Source organism: Nomascus leucogenys, chromosome 16 (assembly GCF_006542625.1).
Source record: "Nomascus leucogenys isolate Asia chromosome 16, Asia_NLE_v1, whole genome shotgun sequence".
Classification (NCBI taxonomy): domain Eukaryota; kingdom Metazoa; phylum Chordata; class Mammalia; order Primates; family Hylobatidae; genus Nomascus; species Nomascus leucogenys.
The window spans coordinates 4,943,884-4,964,308 of record NC_044396.1 but is presented as its reverse complement, the minus strand read 5'-3'; the positions used below and the strand labels follow the sequence as shown (position 1 = coordinate 4,964,308).

The window sequence follows — 20,425 nt, the reverse complement described above, 5'->3', positions numbered from 1 at the left end:
AACAGATACCAGCACAAATGGCCTAAGAGTGTTACTGCAGCCTTTACAGTTTCCCAAATTACAGCCAAGAATTACCTTAGTGCTGAGAAAATGTAGTTTCAGATTATATCCAGATAAACATAAACTTGTTTGATGTAATTGACCCAGTATAACATACATTTACATAACCAGTTAAATTATGTGCAAAAAAGATTTCACGGTTAAACTCTTTTTTTCTTGTGTGAATTTTAATTTTTATTTCCATAGTTTTTGGGGTACAGGTGGTTTTTGGTTCCATGGATAGGTTCTTCTTTTTGGAGATGTAGTCTCACTTTGTTGCCCAGGCTGTATTACAGGTGTGACCCACCATGCTTAGCCAGGATAAATTCTTTAGTGGTGAGTTCTGAGATTTTAGTGCATCCTTCACCTGAGCAGTGTATGCTGTACCCAATATGTAGTCTTTTATCCCTCACCCCCTTCCCAACCTTCCCTCACTGTTAAACTTTTGAAATATGGTACTCACATACTTACTTCTTGACATTTTGGTATATTTTTAAAAATTTATATTTCAAAGTTTTACAATAATACAAAAGTAATTATTATCTATGAAATTATTTCCCAACAAACACTTTCAAATCTAGTTTGCTACACTATACAGTGTCGTAGGAGAACTGTAATACATATATGTAATATATGTATTTAAAAATCACAATAGTATATTTTATAGATTTAATTTTAACAAATTTAATATCACAAGTAGGAAGTTATAATAAAAACACAATATAAAGCTTACTGATAAAAATAAGTTAATAAGGCCGAGTGCGGTGGCTCATGTGTGTAATCCCAGCACTTTGGAAGGCCAAGGCAGGCGGATCACTTCTTGAGCTCAGAAGTCTGAGCTCAAGAACTCAACATGGCAAACCTGGGCAACATGGTGAAACCCCATCTGTACTAAAAATACAAAAGTTAGCTGGGCATGGTGGCACATGCCTGTAATCCCAGCTACTCGGTAGGCTGAGGTCCAAGAGTCGCTTGAACCTGGGAGGTGGAGGTTGCAGTGAGCTTTGATCATGTCACTGTACTCCAGCCTGGGCAACAGACGGAAAGAGACTCTATCTCAAAAAAAAAAGTTAAAAAGAATAATGAAAATATAGTTAAAATATTAGGTATGTCCCCAAACCAATTCCTAAATTTTACATTATTAATTATATAAAATAGGAAATAATTTCAAAGTTCTTACAATTGCATCTATATTTTTGTCTGAAAAATTTATATGAGTTATTTTCTTCAGGCACTGTGAAATGGTTTCTTCTTTTCGGGGTTTAAGATTGCTGTTTCTGGCAATTAGATCCAAGGTCAGTCGAACCATAATTTCTTTATAAATCAAACTCTCAGCAAAAGCTCTGTTTTGATACCATGTCAAGAAGTAGGTTTAGGTATTATTTCCAAGTTTCTAAAGATTAAGAAAAAAGGAACATTATTATATCATAGCAATTTAAGGAAAAGTTATTCTGACTTACTCTTTAAATAATTCCCTTATATGAATTCCCTTAGATGAAATAATTCCCTTAAATAATTCCCTTATATGAAACTATTTGATAAGCTATTTTATAGACATTTTTAGGGGCACTGAGGTATTTTCTAAGTTTATAGACTTAACTTCATAAAAAGATTTAAAGCATCAAAATTAAATGCACAATACTCATTACTCATTCACTTTTACTTTTAAATCTTTTCTTCTTCCTGAGTAGTATTTGAATCATTGCAAGTATCTTTTTTTTCTTTTCTTTCTTTTTTCTTTTTTTTTTGAAACGGAGTTTCGCTCTTGTCACCCAGGCTGGAGTGCAGTGGCACGATCTCAGCTCACTGCAATCTCCGCCTCCCAGGTTCAAGCGATTCTCCTGTCTCAAGCCTCCCAAGTAGCTGGGATTACAGGAGCGTGCTACCACGCCCAGCTAATTTTTATATTTTTAGTAGAGATGGGTTTTCACCATATTGGCCAGGCTGGTCTCGAACTCCTGAGCTCAGACAATTGGCCCGCCTTGGCCTCCCAAAGTGCTGAGATTATAGGTGTGAGCCACCGTGCCCGACCTCTTTTTTCTTTTAAGAGACTGAGTCTCATGGTTCCCAGGCTGGCGTGTAGTGGCTATTCACAGGCATGTAGGCATGATCATAGTGCACCGCAACCTTTTTTTTTTTTTTTTTTTTGAGACGAGTCTTGCTCTGTCGCCAGGCTGGAGTGCAGTGGTGTGGTCTTGGCTCACTGCAACCTCCGTCTCCTGGGTTCAAACGATTCTCCTGCCTCAGCCTCCCAAGCAGCTGGGATTACAGGCACGTGCCACCATACCCAGCAAATTTTTGTATTTTTAGTAGAGATGGGGTTTCACCATGTTGGCCAGGCTGGTCTTGAACTCCTGACCTTGTGATCTGCCCTCCTTGGCTTCCCAAAGTGCTGGGATTACAGGAGTGAACCACCTTGCCTGGCCCCTCTTTTTGTTTTTTGTTTTTTTTTTAGAGATGGAGTCTTGCTCTGTCTCCCAGGCTGGAGTGCAGTGGCACAATCTCGGCTCACCGCAACCTCCGCCTCCCTGGTTAAAGCAATTCTCCTGCTTCAGCCTCCCAAGTAGCTGGGATATAGGCACACGCCGCCATGCCCGGCTATTTTTTTTTTTATTATTTTAATGGAGACGGGGTTTCACTGTGTTGCTCAGACTGGTCTCGAACTCCTGAGCTCAGGCAATTGGCCTGCCTCGGCCTCCCAAAGTGCTAGAATTACAGGCGTGAGCCACCGTGCCCGAGCCATGCACTGCAATCTTTGAACTCCTGGGCTCAAGTGCTCCTCCTGCCTGTGCCTCAGCTGGGACCTACAGGGGTGCACCACTACGCCTGGTTTATGAGCATCTTTTTTTTTTTTTTTTTTTTTTTTTTTGAGACAGTCTCACTCAGTCGCCCAGGCTAGAGTGCAGTGGCGTGATCTTGGCTCACTGCAACCTCCGCCTCCTGGGTTCAAGCAATTCTCTGCCTCAGGCTCCTGAGTAGCTGGGATTACAGGCACCCACCACCATGCACGGCTAATTTTTGTATTTTTAGTAGAGACGGGGTTTCACCATCTTGGCCAGGATGGTCTTGAACTCCTGACCTCGTGATCCACCCGCCTTGGCCTCCCAAAGTGCTAGGATTACAGGCATGAGCCATCGCGCCTGGCCTTATGAGCATCTTTTAAAGGATTATTATTCACTCTTGGAGTCAAAAAGGCCCTCGAGGAATATCCTCCAATGTTCTCATTTCACAGGTGAAGAAACTAAGTCCCCAGCACTTTGGGAGGCCGAGGCAGACGGATCACAAGGTCAGGAGATCAAGACCATCCTGGCTAACATGGTGAAACCCCGCCTCTACTAAAAAAATACAAAAAATTAGCCGGGCATGGTGGCGGGCGCCTGTAGTCCCAGCTGCTCGAGAGGCTGAGGCAGGAGAATGGCGTGAACCTGGGAGGGGGAGCTTGCAGTGAGTCAAGATCACGCCACTGCACTCCAGCCTGGGCAACAGAGCGAGACTCCACCTCAACAACAACAACAACAACAACAACAACAACAAGAAACTAAGTCCCAGAGATTTATCTTAAGCTACTCAAGCTAGTGACAGTTGAGAAAGGGACCAGGTCTCTTGGCTCCTTTTCCCATAGCACCCATAGAGACTATATGTCTGAAACCCCTAAATCAGAACACATGGTGTGAAAACCTTAAGTACATAGGACAATGGTGCAAAATACTTGAACATGAAGCTGGCCTAGAAATTTATGTTTTATTAGTATAACCATAATCCACAAAGAAGCAACATAATCCAGGGTTTTTTGTTTTGTTTTGTTTTTGTTTTTTTTTTATATGAAGTCTTGCTCTTGTTGCCCAGGCTGGAGTGCAATGGCGCTATCTCAGCTCACTGCAACCTCCGCCTCCTGGGTTCAAGCAATTCTGCCTCAACCTCCCAAGTAGCTGAGATTACAGGCGCCTGCCACCACGCTCGGCTAATTTTTGTATTTTTAGTAGAGACGGGGTTTCACCATGTTGGCCAGGCTACTCTCGAACTCCTGACCTCAGGTGATCCGCCTGCCTCAGCCTCCTAAATTGCTGGGATTACAGGTGTGAGCCACTGAGCCCGGCCAATCCAGGGTTTTTCAATCCAGATTGCCTGGTTCAAATTTTGGCTTCATCACTTACTAGTTAGGCATCTTGGGCAGGTTACTTCAATTTCTTATAAAATAAGGATAATAATGGTCCCTATTTCCAAGGGATAATGTGAGGATTGGTGAAATAATCATTATAGAGTGTTCTGCACAGTACCTGGTACATAGGCCAATAAACATTTGCTATCATTATTATTATTCTGTTACTGGTTTGTTCACAGATAAGGTTATCTTAACTGTCTCACCAGAAATATATCAGGACTGGTAAATATGGGAAACACGCCAAGGGGCGGTGGTGCGTGCCTGTAGTTCTGGCTACTCAGGAGGCTGAGGCAAGAGGATTGCTTGAGCCCACGAGTTCCAGGTTAGTGTAAGCTATGATCATGCCACTGCACTCTAGCCTGGGTGACAGAGGGAGACTATCTCTAAATAAGTAAATAAAATATTGCCATATATTGTTTGTAGGTTTGAGGTAACCCATTTTTTCAATTGCCCAGGAAGTATAGCTATTTAAGTGATAAATATCCCAGTTTCCCCAATTGTGCTTCACATTCTTTTACTACAAATGTAATCAAAAACACAGTTTAAAATTAAACATTATTCCAGTGTATATGGAATTTAACCAACCAAATACCTCAATGTGTACAATATTCTGTACATGAAATCAGTGCTTAGGAGGAAAAATGAATTCAGTAGACTATAAATTAAATTTGTATACTCACACATTGGCATTACCCAGGCTATGTTATTATAAATTGCCCACAATAAAATATTTGAAGATACGGCATGTATTCTTAGACTCTTCAAAATGCAAAGTACAACCTACAGAATAAAATTATAAAATCTTAAGCCTCAGAACTGCGCAGAAAAAAAATTATAAAATCTTCATAGATTTTTGAAATTTGCATATATCTGATTATTTTTATAACAAAATTTTAAGCTTATTGTTGACTTTTCGGACCACATTTCAATAATGATACTATATTCTGAACCAAGTGTCTAATTCAATAAAAATAACTTATTACCTTGAAAATATTTCATAAAATATTTCACGATAAAAGTATAAGAATAGTATAACACCCATGGACCCACAGGTCAGCTTAAAATATAAAACGTTACAAACACATTTGAAACCCCTCTATACCTTTCTTCCTCTTCATTCTCTTAAATTTAGGATTTATCTAAAATTTAGACTATTCATATTTTTATGCTTTTACTACAGATGTATGTATACCTAAACAATATATAGTACTGTTTTTCACAATTTTACATGTTATCAATGATATTAATGATATTATTCTGTCTTCAAGTTTCTTTTCTGCTGTATGTTTTGTTTGTGAGAGTCATCTGGGTTGATGTATGTAGCTCTACAATATTTACTATATAATATTCCGTTGTAAGAAATTAATTTTTCCTAATGATTGATCTTTGAGTATTTCCTTTTTTTCGCTTTTACAATGTTGCTTTTATGATTTTTGTATATATCATTTAGCACATGTGCAAGAGCTTCTTTAAGGTTTAAAACTAGGAGTGGCCACTTCTGGGTTGGACATTTCAACTTTACTATATACTGCCAAATTTTTCTCCAAAGGAATTTTACCACTGGCAAGTAAAAGAGTTCCCACTGCTCTGCACCATTGTTGGCACCTGATATTGGCAATCTTTAACTTTTTGCCAAGCTGATGGATATAAAATGATATCTCACTACTGTGTTTTAATTTGCCATTCTCTACTTTTTGAGAGACTGAGAGTATTTTCCTCTTTATTATTGGCCATGTGGAGTTTCTCTTCTGTTAATTGCTATTTCTTATATTTTGCCCATTTTTCCTACTGAGTTCTGCTTTTCTAAGAAATTTTTAGAACACACACACATTTCTATAAGATACTAATATTTCGTTGATAATATGTGTTGCAAATGTCTTTTCCCAGACTGTAGCTTGTCTTTTCTCTCTTTTTCACTTGTTAGTTTGCTTTTAATGGTATCTTCTAAAAAACAGAAGCTTTAGTTTTTAATATAGTCAAATGTATCACTATTTTTCTCACGTTTTGTGCTTTTTGTGGCTTATTTAATAACTCCTTCCCTACCTTAATTTCAGAAAAAATGACCTATGTATTCTTCTGAACATGTTAAAGTTTTCCTTGATGCATTTTGGTCTTTATCTAGAGTTGATTACTGTGTAGGAAGTGAGATATTCAATATTTTTTTTCCTTATGAGAACCAATTACCCCAGTACTTGGGGTGTTTTCTCTTCTATGGTTCTTTTCTCTTCCATTATTTACATATTTATCTCCCTGACAACACGGTCTTAATTAGTATAGATTAATAATCTCTCTCTCTACATGGGTTATTCTTGGTCCTTGACTCTTTCATATAAACTTTAACATCAATTTTTCATTTCATGAAAAGTCCTTTCATGATTTTGTTAGGAATTGCAAATTTATAAACAATTCATGAAGCACTGACATTTCTCTAATATCAAGTCTTCTTTTCCATGAGTACGGTAAGTCTCTCCATTTTGGTAGTGCTAATTTAATGATTTTCAGTAGTTAAAAATTTTTCTTTTATATTTAAGGCCATGCATAAGTTTTTTGTTTTGTTTTGTTTTTTCATTTGTTTGTTTGTTTTTGAGACAGGGTCTCGCTCTGTACAGTGGCCTGATCTCGATTCACTGCAGTTTCCGTCTCCCAGTCTCAACCGATCCTCCCATCTCAGCGTTCTGAGAAGCTGGGACTACAAGCCTGCGCCAGCATGCCCAGCTAATTTTTGTATTTTTAGTAGAGATGGGGTTTTGCCAAGTTGCCAGGGAAATCTCAAACTCTTGGGTGAAAGCAATCCACCTGCCTCGGCCTCCCAAACTGTTGGGATTGCAGGCATGAGCCACCATGCCCAGCTCGAGTTTTTATTTTTGAGTTATTGGGATCATAGATTTTTGTTGATATTGCAAATGTTATTCTTTTAGAAATTATATTTTCTGTTTGTAGCTACTGTATAGGAATGCAGTATTTTAAAAATATTGATTTTATATCCAGCAACACTGGTAAGGACACATTAATATTATTTTATAGAATCTTTGGGTTTTCCATGTAGACAATCAGATTATATATGAGTAACAGTCTACTACTTCCCAAACCTTTTATATTTTTTTTTCTTTTTTATTGTGTTATTGCACTGGCTAGGACCTCTAGGAACAATGTTGAATAGAAGCAGTGAGGGCACATAAACTTGTCTTATTGCTGATCTCAAAGGAAATACTTGCAACATTTCACCAAGTATGATATTTGCTGTAAGGTTTTTTTTTAGTATGATATTTGCTGTAAGTTTTTTTTTTAAGATAGCCATACTCGTCTGGGCACAGTGGCTCATGCCTGTAATCCCAGCACTTTGGGAGGCCGAGGCGGGCAGATCACGAGGTCAGGAATTTTTTCATCTAAGCTTAATAAGGAGGTTTTTCTTTTCTTTTTTTACAGACAGGGTCTCATTATGTTGCCTAGGCTGGTCTCAAACTCCTGGGCTCAAGTGATTCTCCTGCTTTGGCTTTTCAAAGTGCTGGGATTACAGGTGTGAGCCACCATGCCCAGCCTATCACTTGAGTTTTTACTTCAGGCTCTGTTTTCTAACTTTGGCTAAAACAGAGAAAATTTGGATCACCTGAAACCTCATGAATGGCCATGCTGTTTTGTAGGGAAGGCAAAATCTTACCTCTTCCATCTTAGGGTTTTTTTTTGTTTTTTTTGTTTTTTTTGTTTTTTTTTGTGGCTGAGCCTAAGAATTAAATTGACATACAGCAGATCAAGAGGAGAAAAGCAAGCAAATTTAGTTAATACAAGTTTAATGTGGCATGGGAGCCTTCATAAGAAATGAAGACCCAAAGACGCCGAGTTGTATACCTGCATACTAAGTTAGAAAAAGGATAGTAGGCTGGGTGCGGTGGCTCATGCCTGTAATCCCAGCACTTTGGGAGGCCGAAGTGGGCAGATCACTTGAGGTCAGGAGTTCGAGACCAGCCTGGACAACATGGTGACACCCCCATCTCTACTAAAAATACAAAAATTAGCTGGGCGTGGTGGCACATGCCTATAATCCCAGCTACTCAGGAGGCTGAGGCAGGAGAATCGCTTGAACCTGGGAGGCAGAGGTGGCAGTGAGCCCAGATCGCACCACTACACTCCAGCCTGGGCGACAGAGTGAGACTCTGTCTCAAAAAAAAAAAAAAAAGAAAAAAAGGAAAAAAAAAAGACCATAGTAAATTGTGAAAATGTGGCCAGGCGTGGTGGCTCATGATTGTAATCCCAGCACTTTGGGAGGCCGAAGTGGGTGGATCACCTGAGGTCAGGAGTTTGAGACCAGCCTGATCAATATGATGAAACCCTGTCTCTTCTAAAAATACAAAAAAATTAGCCAGGCATGGTGGCCTACGCCTGTAATCCCAGCTACTCGGGAGGCTGAGGCAGGAGAATCGCTTGTACCCAGGAGGCAGGGTTGTAGTGAGCCAAGATTGCACCATTGCACTCCAGCCTGGGCAACAAGAGCGAAACTCCATCTCAAAAAAAATAAAAAAGAAAATGTGACAAGGTAAAGGAGCTTGGGCTAGGGCTAGGGTAGTTGATTGGTGAAGGGTTCCTGTAAAAACATTTCTTTGTACAGCTTTTCCTTGGCTTCAGCTTCCAGTCCTTGATGGTAAGAATGATACTTTCTAGTATAGGGAGGAAATCTTTCACATAAAAATTTATTTTCCTGCTTTTAAGAAAAAGAACAGGCAGGGTGTGTTGGCTCACACCTGTAGTCCCAGCACTTTGGGAGGCTGAGGCAGGAGGATTGCTTGAGCCCAGGAGTTCGAGACCAGCCTGAGAAATATGGCGAGACCCCTGTCTCTACAAAAAATAAATGAGCCAGGCATGGTGGTACACGCCTGTGGTCCCAGCTATTTGGGAGGTTGCGGCAGGAGGGGATTGCTTGAGCCTGGGAAGTCAAGGCTGTGGTGAGCTGTGATTGCACCACTGCACTTCAGCCTGGGAAACAGAGCATGAACCTGTCTCAAAACAAAAAAACAAAAAACAGAATAAAAGTCAGGGCAATCGTCTTTTACCTGTCATTTTTCAAGTGCTTTTTTTTTTTTTTTTTCGTGAGATGGAGTCTTGGTCTGTTGCTCAGGTTGGAGTGCAGTGGTGCGATTTCAGCCACACTGCAACCTCTGCCTCCTGGGTTCAAGTGATTCTTCTGCCTCAGTCTCCCGAGCAGCTGGGATTACAGGCATGCACCACCATGCCCAGCTAATTTTTGTATTTTTAGTAGAGACGGGGTTTTGCCATGTTGGCCAGGCTGGTCTGGAACTCCTGATCTCAAGTGATCCGCCTGCCTCAGCCTCCCAAAGTGCTAGGATTACAGGTGTTAGCCACCATGCCCAGCCATTTTTCAAGTGCTTTTAACTAAATATAATCAATATGCCAGAGCAGAATATTTTGAAATGACATATTCTTAATACCTTCACTTTAGAAATGGATTCTGTCTGTAGATTTCTGTGTATAAACTGGTGTTCACATAGATAAAAATTAATGACCTTAGATAATTTTGGAAAAGGACAGAGGCAAACTTTGTATGTAAGTGAAGTATTTATTAAACCAAGGGAAGGTCAATGGACCTCATCAGCAAGCTATAGGAAAACTTTCTAGGGGCTTGAATATGGACGAGGAGAGAACTGAATCAACCCACAACACAAAACAATAGACTGTTAACTCAAAACAATTTGCACTGTAGCAGTCCATAAGAAAGAATTTAGTTTCATCAGAACACCACCATTCATCTTGTTAAAAACAATATTAATTTAAACTGTATTGGTAGTTTTATTGTTTTAGAAAATTAAAAGCTTCAGGAGCTTAAACTGAACCTAGAGTGGATTTGGATATATTTTAGAAGATTATAATAAAAATAATGTCAGCACTTGTGAAGTGTCTTTGGTTTTCTTTTAAAATAGATTGTGTTCTAAAGTTTGAGAAACTGCTTTTGCCTACTTTCCACCTTCTAGATATCTCTTGTTACTTTGGGACTCCTCTTACTAGATCTCTCTCTCCCAGGCCACCAGTGGGAACAGCTTAGAGCTTCTTTACAGGCTCTAGGAATCCATTTTATTGTTAGCTTTTGTTGTTGTTTTTTTGTTTGTTCGTTTTGTTGTGTTGTTGTTGTTTTCCGGCTTTTCGGTTTGGCGGGTACATGTGCAGGTTTCTTACATGGGTGGAATCCATTTTAATGGACCCCTTGGCTTTCATCTACTGGAATTCCCACAGACTAGAGGCAGTGGACAACGTTTTCTGAATTCTGTTAGTATCTATACTTCCACTTAGGCCACAGGCTCAGTGGCTTCCAGATGCTCTAAATCACTGGCTCCAGCCCTCAGGCTTTTCAAAAACCCTTTCAAACTCAGCTCCACGCCCACCGGGCTGCTTCCTCAGCCCCGCGACCACCCCTCCACCTGTGTCTCCCTCCTCTAGAGCTGTTTCCCAATCTTGCCAGCTAACCATTTGTTAAAAACACAGACTTCCAGACTATTTTTTCTGGAAATTCTGTATGTCTAAAGATAGGGCCCAAGGATCTGCATTTTAACAAATGTCCCAGAAAGTCTTACTGGCAGGCAAGTTTGAGAAACATGGTTCTAGGGTTTCCTCGGTCCCCACACTTATTCCCCGCGGGCAGCTCACCGCTCGCGGGACAGTCCGGTCGGTAACTCCAGTTTGGTCGATTTCGCCGGCGCCGGGTCCCTACGCAGACCAGCGGCGGTTGCTGGGCGACCAGACGCGCTGTCCAAGCGCCACTCACGAGAAATGTCGCGACGTCGCAGGCTGCTCCCTCCCCAGTGGGTCCTTACCTCTGTGACGCGGCGGCCGGGCGTTGATGGGCACTGACGGTGGCCACTAGGTCGACTCCGACTAGAGTCCTGTTAGCTTGAAGAGGCCGTGAGGCATCGGTCACCGCATTGTTTTAGTGGACCAATTGGTAGCCGGAACAATTTTTGGCAGACCACCATTTCCCCCTACCGGATTATCCTGCCATCGGCTTTGACCGTTTCCGTGCCCGATAACCACCTTTTCCCAATAACAGACCAGGAAAGGAATTATCTGATTCAGAATACAGCCTGTACTCCATCCTTTCCTCGGTGAAACCTCAAATTACTTAGGGTGACATTGAGGGCTATTCATCATGACCAACCTCACCGCTTGCCACCTGCCCTCTACACTCCAATGTTTTTCAGTATGTCCTGTTCTTAATAATAAAAATAATAATAATTCCCCTCTCTTCTCCGCCCTTCAAGGTAGGCATAGCACACACTTTCTCACCTCCTTCAGTCTTATTTTTCCTTTTAAGATTTAAAGACTCAGTTTGGAATTAGTGCAGCCTTTCCGAAGTCTTCTTGGGTATCCCATCTTGTTAAGTAATGCCCTTCTTCCCCCAAACAGCTGAGATGTATTACTTTTTCCAGCATAGCACTTAATACAATATTATATGTTAGCTACTTAGCCATATCTCCAATGAGATGCTAAATTCTTTGAGGGCAAGGATTATGTGGTTTACCTCGCTATTTCCAGGACCTAGCAAAGTGCCTTGTTCATTAACAGTTGCTCCATAAATGTTTGCAAAATGAGTAATTTAATTGCAGAAGAAGTACAATAGTACAGGGAACTGACATTTATAGTGGAAAGCCTGGGGCTCATTAGGGATATGGTGAAGTGAGCAGTCTGGATGTAAGGGACAATGCAAGCTGGAAAACATTTGAGTACCAGCTGTGATTCTGGTGGAGAAAAGGTCGTCATTGCCATTCTTTGAGCAAAGAAGTGTCAGAGCAGAAGATTGTTAGAATTGCAAGGCAGCTTAGAGCCCATGAGAGTAATCCAAATTGCCATTTTGCAGATAAGGAAATTCCCAGGGTTCAAAAGAAGAAAGAAACATGCTCAAGGTCACACCTGGGGTGGCAGAGAGGGAACTTCTTGGCCTCCTGATTTCAAGCCCAGTTCTCCTTTCATTTTACCCACCTGACCATTACAATAAGAGTATCCTAGGAAGGTGGGGGAATGGTGGCAAAGGAGCCCTAACCCCATTCAGGATATTTTTGCTTAAGTCCAGTTGTGAAAGCAATCTTGGCTTGGGTTGGAGTGAAGGCAAAGAAAGTGGAAAGGAATGAAAAAATTTAGGAGATATTTTGAAGCATGATTTAATAGAGACTGGGTAGGATAAAGGGAGGGGAGAAGTTGAAGATAATTCCCAGATGTTAGCTATGATAAAGGAACAATACTGGGGAAAGAGGAGAGATGGTAAGTAATTTGAGGGGAAGTGGATGAGTTTGGTTTACATACATTAAGTGTGAGGTGAGAAAGGTTTTAATAGTCTACAATATAAGCCTGATTATTTAAACCATGAGGCCAGAAATGGTAGTGAGGGAGAAAATAAGGAAAGCGAAATAGTGGGTTAGTAGCTATGCCAACTAGTTTGGATAAAAGAGGGAAGAAAAACTAGTAAAGATGATATAGAAAGAATCATCAGAAGTAAGATTTGTCCTGAGAAGCACAATAATTCAGTGATTCAGAAACTCATAATTCAGATTCAGACACTGGGGGAGGGAGTTTAAGGAGGGGGTACCTAACAGAATAAAAAGCCACAGAAGGATAAGAAATAAAAGAATGGGTGGGCATGGTGGCTCATGCCTGTAATCCCAGCACTTTGGGAGGCCAAGGCGGGCGGATCATGAGGTCAGCAGACCGAGACCATCTGGCCAACATGGTGAAACCCCGTCTCTATTAAAAATACAAAAATTGGCCGGGTGTGGTGGCACCCACCTGTATTCCCATGTAGTCCCAGCTGCTCAGGAGGCTGAGGCAGGAGAATCGCTTGAACCTGGGAGGCAGAGGTTGCAGTGAGCTGAGATCATGCCACTGTACTCCAGCCTGACAACAGAGCAAGACTCCATCTCAAAAAAAAAAAAAAAAAAAAAAAGATGTGAAATATAATTCCTGTCTGATGGCACAGAATGTTAAACAATCATCTGTGTATTTTCCAATGTGGCAGACTGCAAGAAATACTTGTCTTCAGTACCAAATTTGTAAGTTCAGCATAAAATACTCTAAGATTTACACTTTTACAGATGTTGGGAAATAAGTATTTGTAAAAATATATATATTGTGAAGCCTTGAGAATCATTTTAAAAGGTACTTTGGGAAGAATGATGCTAAAAAGCACATTTGTAAAAGCCTCAATTAGAGTTTCCAAGAAACCTTAGATGGAAACATACTTTATATTTCATATATTTTTCTTTGTAGCCCATATGTATTTCCTGACCTTCCAGAGTACATACAGCACACCAGCTTTAATGATTAGTTATCTTTCATTGAGAAACTAGCAAGTTAAAGGGCCCAGACATGCATAACATCACATAACTCCATAAAGAAAAATTTTTTGTTAATGCCTCTTTTTTGTCTTGATCTTGTAGATTGGTAAACATTAGTTATGTGGTAGGCAGACTTCTAAGATGGCCTCAGCGATCTCACCTCCTGATGTCCAGGCCCTTGTGTGATCCTCTCCTCTGGAATGTGGACTAGACCTACTGACCTGTTCTAGCCAATAGAATAAGGCAAAGCTGATAGACTATCTTTCTGTGATTAGGTTACAAAAGATTGTAACTTCTGTATTATTAGCAGACTTTATTACATTTTGGGCTTGCAGTCTTTGATAAAACAAGTTGTCATTTAGGAGAGCACATATGGCAAGGATCTAAGGATAGTCTCTAGCCAACAGCTAGTGAGGAACTGAGACTATCAATCCGATGAGAAACTAAATGCCAACAAATACTGTCTGAGCTAGGAAGTTGAGCTTTCAGATGAGATCTCATCCGTAGCCAACACCTTGATAGCAGCATTGTGAGAGAGACTCTGAAGCAGAGGACCTAGATCCCTGACCTACGAAATCTGTGAAACAATATGTGTTATTTTAATCTACTGAGTTTTGAATTTGTTATATAGCAATAAATACCTAATAGGAGCAATGGAAAATTCCCTTAAGGAGAGGTTTATTCAGAAAATTGGGACATCATTCCCATTTTTATAGGACATTTCAAATGGAAACTCAGGGGAGAGAAAAGAAAATGACTACAGGAAGCTTAAACAAGTATATATTGATTGATCGATCGATCTATCTATCTAATCTATCAGAAGCTGCAAGCTGTAGAATCAATACAAACAAAACCCTTTTGGTTATGGATGAAGCAGTCTCTATTCAAGGTATCCTGTAACCTGGAGATGATCATTTCATTGGGAGCTTCTGTAGAAGATACTAGGAGCCCTCTAAGGCCATGATGTACACAATATGAGCCCTAATAATAAGTGATTTTTAAAAAATAATGTAGCAACCGATTTATATAATTTATTATATAATGTATTTTATAAATATAAATGATTATTACATAGATTATATATAAAACAATTCATGGTATTTCTTCTGCGTTCTAGACCTATGCATCCAACTGGCTGCTAGACATTCATTCCACCTGGATATAAATGTCCTGGAGGCATTGAAAACTCAAGATGTCAAAACTGAACTCATTTCCATCCGTCACAAATCTGATAGACTTCCTCTAGTTCCTGTCTTGCCCACAGTTCACCCTGCTACAGATGTAGAGCCTGAGAGCCATCTCCAGTACTCTCACATATTAATGCTAGTTACCAAACCATGTCCACTTAATCTCAGCATGACTTTCAAATCTAGCTTTCTCTCCACGTCCCCATTATTAACTAACAACAGATGTGAAAGGACTTTGTGAAGTTCTATTTTTAAAAGTTATATTAATTTTAATACACAAAGATTTTCTCAAGTTCTATTTTTACAGTTCTATTATGTTTAATATATGTAGACTCTTTTCTAAAATGGTTCACTTGCACTCATCACTAGAGGATCAAATTGAAATAAATATAGCATGTGAGATGTGGCTATAAATTAAGGATCTCAACTGAAAATCAGTTTCATTACCTTAAAGACACTTTTTTTTTTTCCGAGATAGGGTCTCTGTCACTTGGGCTAGAGTGCAGTGGTAGGATCACCGCTTACTGCAGCCTCGACCCTCTGGGCTCAAGAGATCGCTTACCTCAGCCTCCCGAGTAGCTGGGACTACAGGTGTGCTGCAATGCCCGACTAATTTTTGTATTTTTTATAGAGACGAGATTTCCCCATGTTGCTCAGGCTGGTCTTGAACCCCTGGGTTCAAGCAATCCACCTGCCTCGGCCTCCTAAAGTGCTGGGATTACAGGCGTGAGCCACTGCGCCCAGCCTAAAGACACATTTAATATTATACCTTAAAGTAAAAAGATTTTACCTTAAAGTGAAAAGAAGCTTTCTGAAAAGTATTTTGTAAACATTGCCACTAGCACTCTAATTTAAATAATGTTTTATCTCAATTTCTGAAACATTTATTGTCAATAGAGTCTAAAATTTTAGTTTGAGTTTTCAGGTAGCATTTGCAAGACATGCACATACAATTTTAGCAAAAGTTTAGGCTAGGTTTCAGGAACAGTTCCCTGCTTATGTTTTAGGAATTTCAAAAAAATTGTCTTTTGTACCAGAGATGGGGAACCTCTGGAGATTCAAGACCAAATTTGCTTAAGTTTATCAGGCCAATAATAAGTTCAGCAAAAGTTTAATTAGTTTGTGATGGATAGGGGCTAAGAGTGAAACTCAGCAATGTCATATACTCTATTCTCATATCTTTCAAAATAACTTAAAATAAGTGAAAACATGTTATATATCTGTATACCTCTATTTAATTGCTTCACTTTTTGGTTCCTGTTTGCTTTTTTTGGTAAGCTCGTTTGAAAAGAGTTCCACTCCTTCATGCTTGTTTTTGTAAGTGGCTGGTGCTTTTTTAATAGTAGTGTGTCCTTTTATATATTTCTACAGTAGTGATCCTTTATAGAATACGGCTTTTTTTTCACTCCTATTTTAAACCTCTTAAGAAGTTTTGGTAAGAAGTATTTATTTTTATAATGATCTCACATTGTAACAAAAGTCACAGTGGTGCATGCCTGTAGACCTAGCTACTTGGGAGGCTGAGGCAGGAGAATCGCTTGAGCCCAGGAGTTTGAGGCTGCAGTACACTATGATTGTGCCTGTGAATAGCTACTGTACCCTAGTCTGGGCAACATAGCAAGACCCCATGTCTAAAAAAATAAAGTCACTTTAAAAGTGTGGGCACCAGGCCAGGCGCGGTGGCTCACACCTGTAATCTCAGCACTTTGGGAGGCAGAGGTGGGCGGATCACGAGGTCAGGAGATGGAGACCATCCTGGCTAACATGGTGAAACCCCGTCTCTACTAAAAATACAAAAAAATTAGCCAGGCGTGGCGGCGTGCGCCTGTAGTCCCAGCTGCTGGGGAGGCTGAGGCAGGAGAATGGCGTGAACCCGGGAGGGGGAGCTTGCAGTGAGCCGAGATCGCGCCACTGCACTGCAGCCTGGGTGACAGAGCAAGACTCTGTCTCAAAACAAAACAAGACAAAACAAAACAAAAACCAAAAAAAAAGGTGTGGGCACATTTAATTTCCTCCTCTAAAAATGCAGTATATTGTTGATGTTTCTGAAAAGCAAATAAAATATGTGCAGTAAGTTATTTCTTTTCTGAACAGATATTTATGGGTTGACTGCCAGGTGCCACTGCTTAAGGTGCTGGGGATACAAAGGTGAGTTAGAACAAGTCCCCACCCCCATGGAGCTTACATTCTAGAAAGGGGAGACAGACTAATAAATCAAGCACCCAAATAATTTCAGATTGCAGTAAATTCTGTGAAAGAAAGAAATAGAGTGTAATGAAATTGTGTAACTGGGGTAGGGAGGAAGAAGGGAAGGAGAAAGGTATTTCCTTGAGATGAGGGATATGGGCATCTGAACTGAGACAAGAATGAGGAGCCAGGTGTGTGAGAGCCTGCAAGGAAGTGTTCCAGGTCCAAAAAGCAGCCACTGTGAAGGTTTGGAGTGGGAAAGAGCTGGGTGAGCGTAAGGACCCAGAGGACAGTGTGGGTGGAAGATAGTGAAGGAGTGGGAGAATGGGTGAGAGGAAAGTAGGAATCAGATGTAAAGGGCCTTTTGGTCACAGTGAGAAATTTGGATTTTGGTATTAATATATCATAGTATTTAACTCATAAGGCAGAATGTAAATTTTCCTTTTGTTAACAGGAAAAAACTAACTTTATTATATGTATTATATTTAGAGTTTGAAGGAGAGAGCAGTTGCTACTTTATAAGATGAAAAAATACTGTTTTTGTAGTGTGATATTAATGTAATTAATAGTATTAAGGATGCCCTTAGAAATCTAAGCAGGAGGGTCTTGAGAACTTGGAAATATATTTCAACTTGTGTTCCAAATTGTCAGATTCAATATAGCTGTTGTTTTAGTTTTGCTCTCTGGTGTAGGTAAAGCATGTGTTAATTATTTTCAGATCTTGGGATAACTAGAAGTCTGTAATGTTGATGTCTGTCTATATGAATTACCATTTCAACATTCCATAGTTTTAAGTGATGTAGTGTTTACCTTAAATATTAAGACTAGTTAGACCCATAATCTTCCCTAAAAAGTGGTGTTCATTTGTAATTCTGACATCAGTGGCCTATCAAGGTAACTTTCTTCAAGCTACAGAACATTTCACTTTTTTCTTTTCTCCTCTTCCTTCCTCCCTCCCTCCCTCCCTTCCTTCCTTCCTTCCTTCTTCCCCCTCCTCCTCCTTCTTCTCTTCTTCTCCTTCTCCTCTTTCTTCTTCTTCTTCTGCCTCTCTCTCTCTCTCCTTGCCTCCCCAACTCTTCTTTTTATAAAACTTTTACCCCCTTTCCTAGAGTGCTGATACAGAACCTTTCAGATGGCTGTACTTATTCAACATGATGTGTCCTCACATATAAGATCACATATTAATTTCTGGCCAGGCGTGGTGGCTCACGCCTATAATCCCAGCACTTTGGGAGGCCGAGGTGGGCAGATCACCTGGGGTCGGTCGGCAGTTCAAGACCAACCTGACCAACATGGAGAAACCCCGTCTCTACTAAAAAATACAAAATTAGCCAGGCGTGGTGGCACATGCCTATAATCCCAGCTACTCGGGAGTCTGAGGCAGGAGAATCGCTTGAACCCAGGAGGCAGAGGTTGCAGTGAGCTGAGATTGCACCATTGCACTCCAGCCTGGGCAACAAGAGCGAAACTCCATCTCAGAACAAACAAACAAACAAAATCACATATTAATTTATTCGCCTAGTTTGTGTTACTTTATTTTCTAAGCCCAGAACCTTAAGATAGCTTCAATTATACTGAAAAGATATGCAAGAAGTGATAGATGGATTATATAGGAGTTGAAGTAAAAAGTTAAAGCTAATTCTATATGTGTTTTAAAGGACTTATTTAGCAACATCAATGATACATAGAATAAATTCAACTGAATATAAGGATGGAGTATGAAGTAGCAAGTGCTAGGAACAAAAATGAATCATATAAGTTAAACATTTATTTGGAGATGAATTTATACCAACTGATTTTTCAGGAAGGTAAGGAGTTTAAAGTAACAACTATCAATGGTAAACATATTTATAGTTTTATGATAGGTACTTATAATAATCCTCTGAAATCTAATATAAAGGCTGAACAGATTTATTGTAGACAATATACTTTTTAAAGCATATGCCTCTTAGGTTTTGAAAAGTACAACTGTAGTTCATCAAAATGTGCCCAAGGCACAAATACCATTTTACTCAGTCATTAGAAACTTCAGCATAATTGCTTAGTTTAATCCAAAGAAAATATGAGCATTGACATCAGGGACTCTCCAATTTGTTGAGCAGTTGTTCCATAATTTTTGGCACCAAGATAATCCACATGTTGAAAAAGCAATTAATCATTGGTGTTAGTTATCAAGCTATGATTTTAGCTGTTTCCTCCCAAATGACCTGAAATGATAGAGTTCCTGATTTTATTTTCGTAATATTATTTCTGAGATCAAAAGTTTAAGTATGCCAATCTGGTCCCAGTTGACCTGAGTTTCTCATGTTATTAGATTTCTAAAGTAGGTTATAACTTTATGTTTACAAAGATAAATGGTATTTCTTCTGGTAGTATATGGATAAAAATTTTAGAAACCTTTAGAAACCTATAGATTGATTATCTCAGAAGTAGTTACTTAAACTAGCATTTTGGCCCCAAGAAAGTAAATTTATTTGCTGTTGGATCTTGTACTGAAAATAGGCCAAAATGAGAGAACACATAACTAGACTTGCAACTTTCTAACAAGTATTTTATGAATACAATGGCATAGATACATTGATTATTAAACAGTGAATGACATTATGATCTCATAATTTAAACAGAATTATATTTTATAAGAATGAGCAAAAATAAAAGCTGTCATTCTGTGTAGTGTGTCTTCCTGTCTTCAAAACCAGAACAAAAAACCACATTACTCACCATATAGGTATATTGTTATAGTTAAAACAATCCATAAATATAGAAACCTTGGATACTTAACAATCTGTGTTCAGTTGAGTTTACTCAGCTACATGTGGATACAGTGCAGACTTAGTAATATAAATGAACTCTTCTCTGCATGCATGGCTTGTGCATCTGTACCTCATCACTCACAGAACAGTTTTTGGAAACTTTGAAACTCTGCAATATGCAGCACACCTACCCTCCAACAGTTTCTCTGATTCACTGTGAAGTTCCTTATGCTCCTGCTCTCTTCTATGTTTATTTTTAAGTGGTTGCTCTGTGGGAGCGGTTTATTCTATTGTGCAATGCAGTGATTTTTCAAAGTCCTGAATACAAGGTTGTCATACTAATGTGTGACAACAATCTTCAGACTTGATCCCTCTAACAGAGCCCATGATGTTTGGTCTCAGAGCTTATTTTCCAAATTGAGAAACAATGGAGCGCAAATGGCTATTCTTCCCTTATTGGCTTTTTTGTTCTTGGCAGTACTTGTGTGGTGTGTTGTTGTTAATCAATAAATAAAACGTGCAGATTGAAGTACTCATATAACTGGACAATGTAACATAAAATGGTACTACAGGCATATTGTACATGTCAACAATATATATAAGGTCATGTTGTTGACTTTTTGGAACTAGGACCTTGAGATATTAAAGCAAGCTGGAAAATTTGGAACACTCTCGATTCTGGTGTCTTACTGTCCTCCTTAACTGGCTCCAATCCCCATTCCCTATCCAGTGACTTCTCACTCCATCTCTGCTCCAGCCTGGGCTTCT

At 39.7% G+C, this 20,425-nt stretch overlaps 1 protein-coding gene across 3 annotated transcripts in view; it reads right to left on the bottom strand.

Annotated features, from left to right (window-relative positions):
* Positions 1-10,927, bottom strand: part of PPP1R42 (protein phosphatase 1 regulatory subunit 42) — a 63,042-nt gene extending 52,115 nt beyond the window's left edge. For 2 of the 3 annotated variants that reach the window (XM_030795221.1, XM_030795222.1), the window contains exons 1-2: positions 10,853-10,916; positions 1,220-1,432 (exon numbers count right to left, since the gene is read on the bottom strand). In XM_030795221.1, the coding sequence (XP_030651081.1) occupies positions 1,220-1,348 (129 nt within the window). In that variant the 5' untranslated portion in view covers positions 1,349-1,432; positions 10,853-10,916. Of the gene's footprint in view, positions 1-1,219; positions 1,433-4,881; positions 4,982-10,852 lie in introns of all 3 variants that reach the window. The other variant, XM_012496074.2, reaches the window with a different exon arrangement.
* Positions 10,928-20,425: the final 9,498 nt, after the last annotated feature.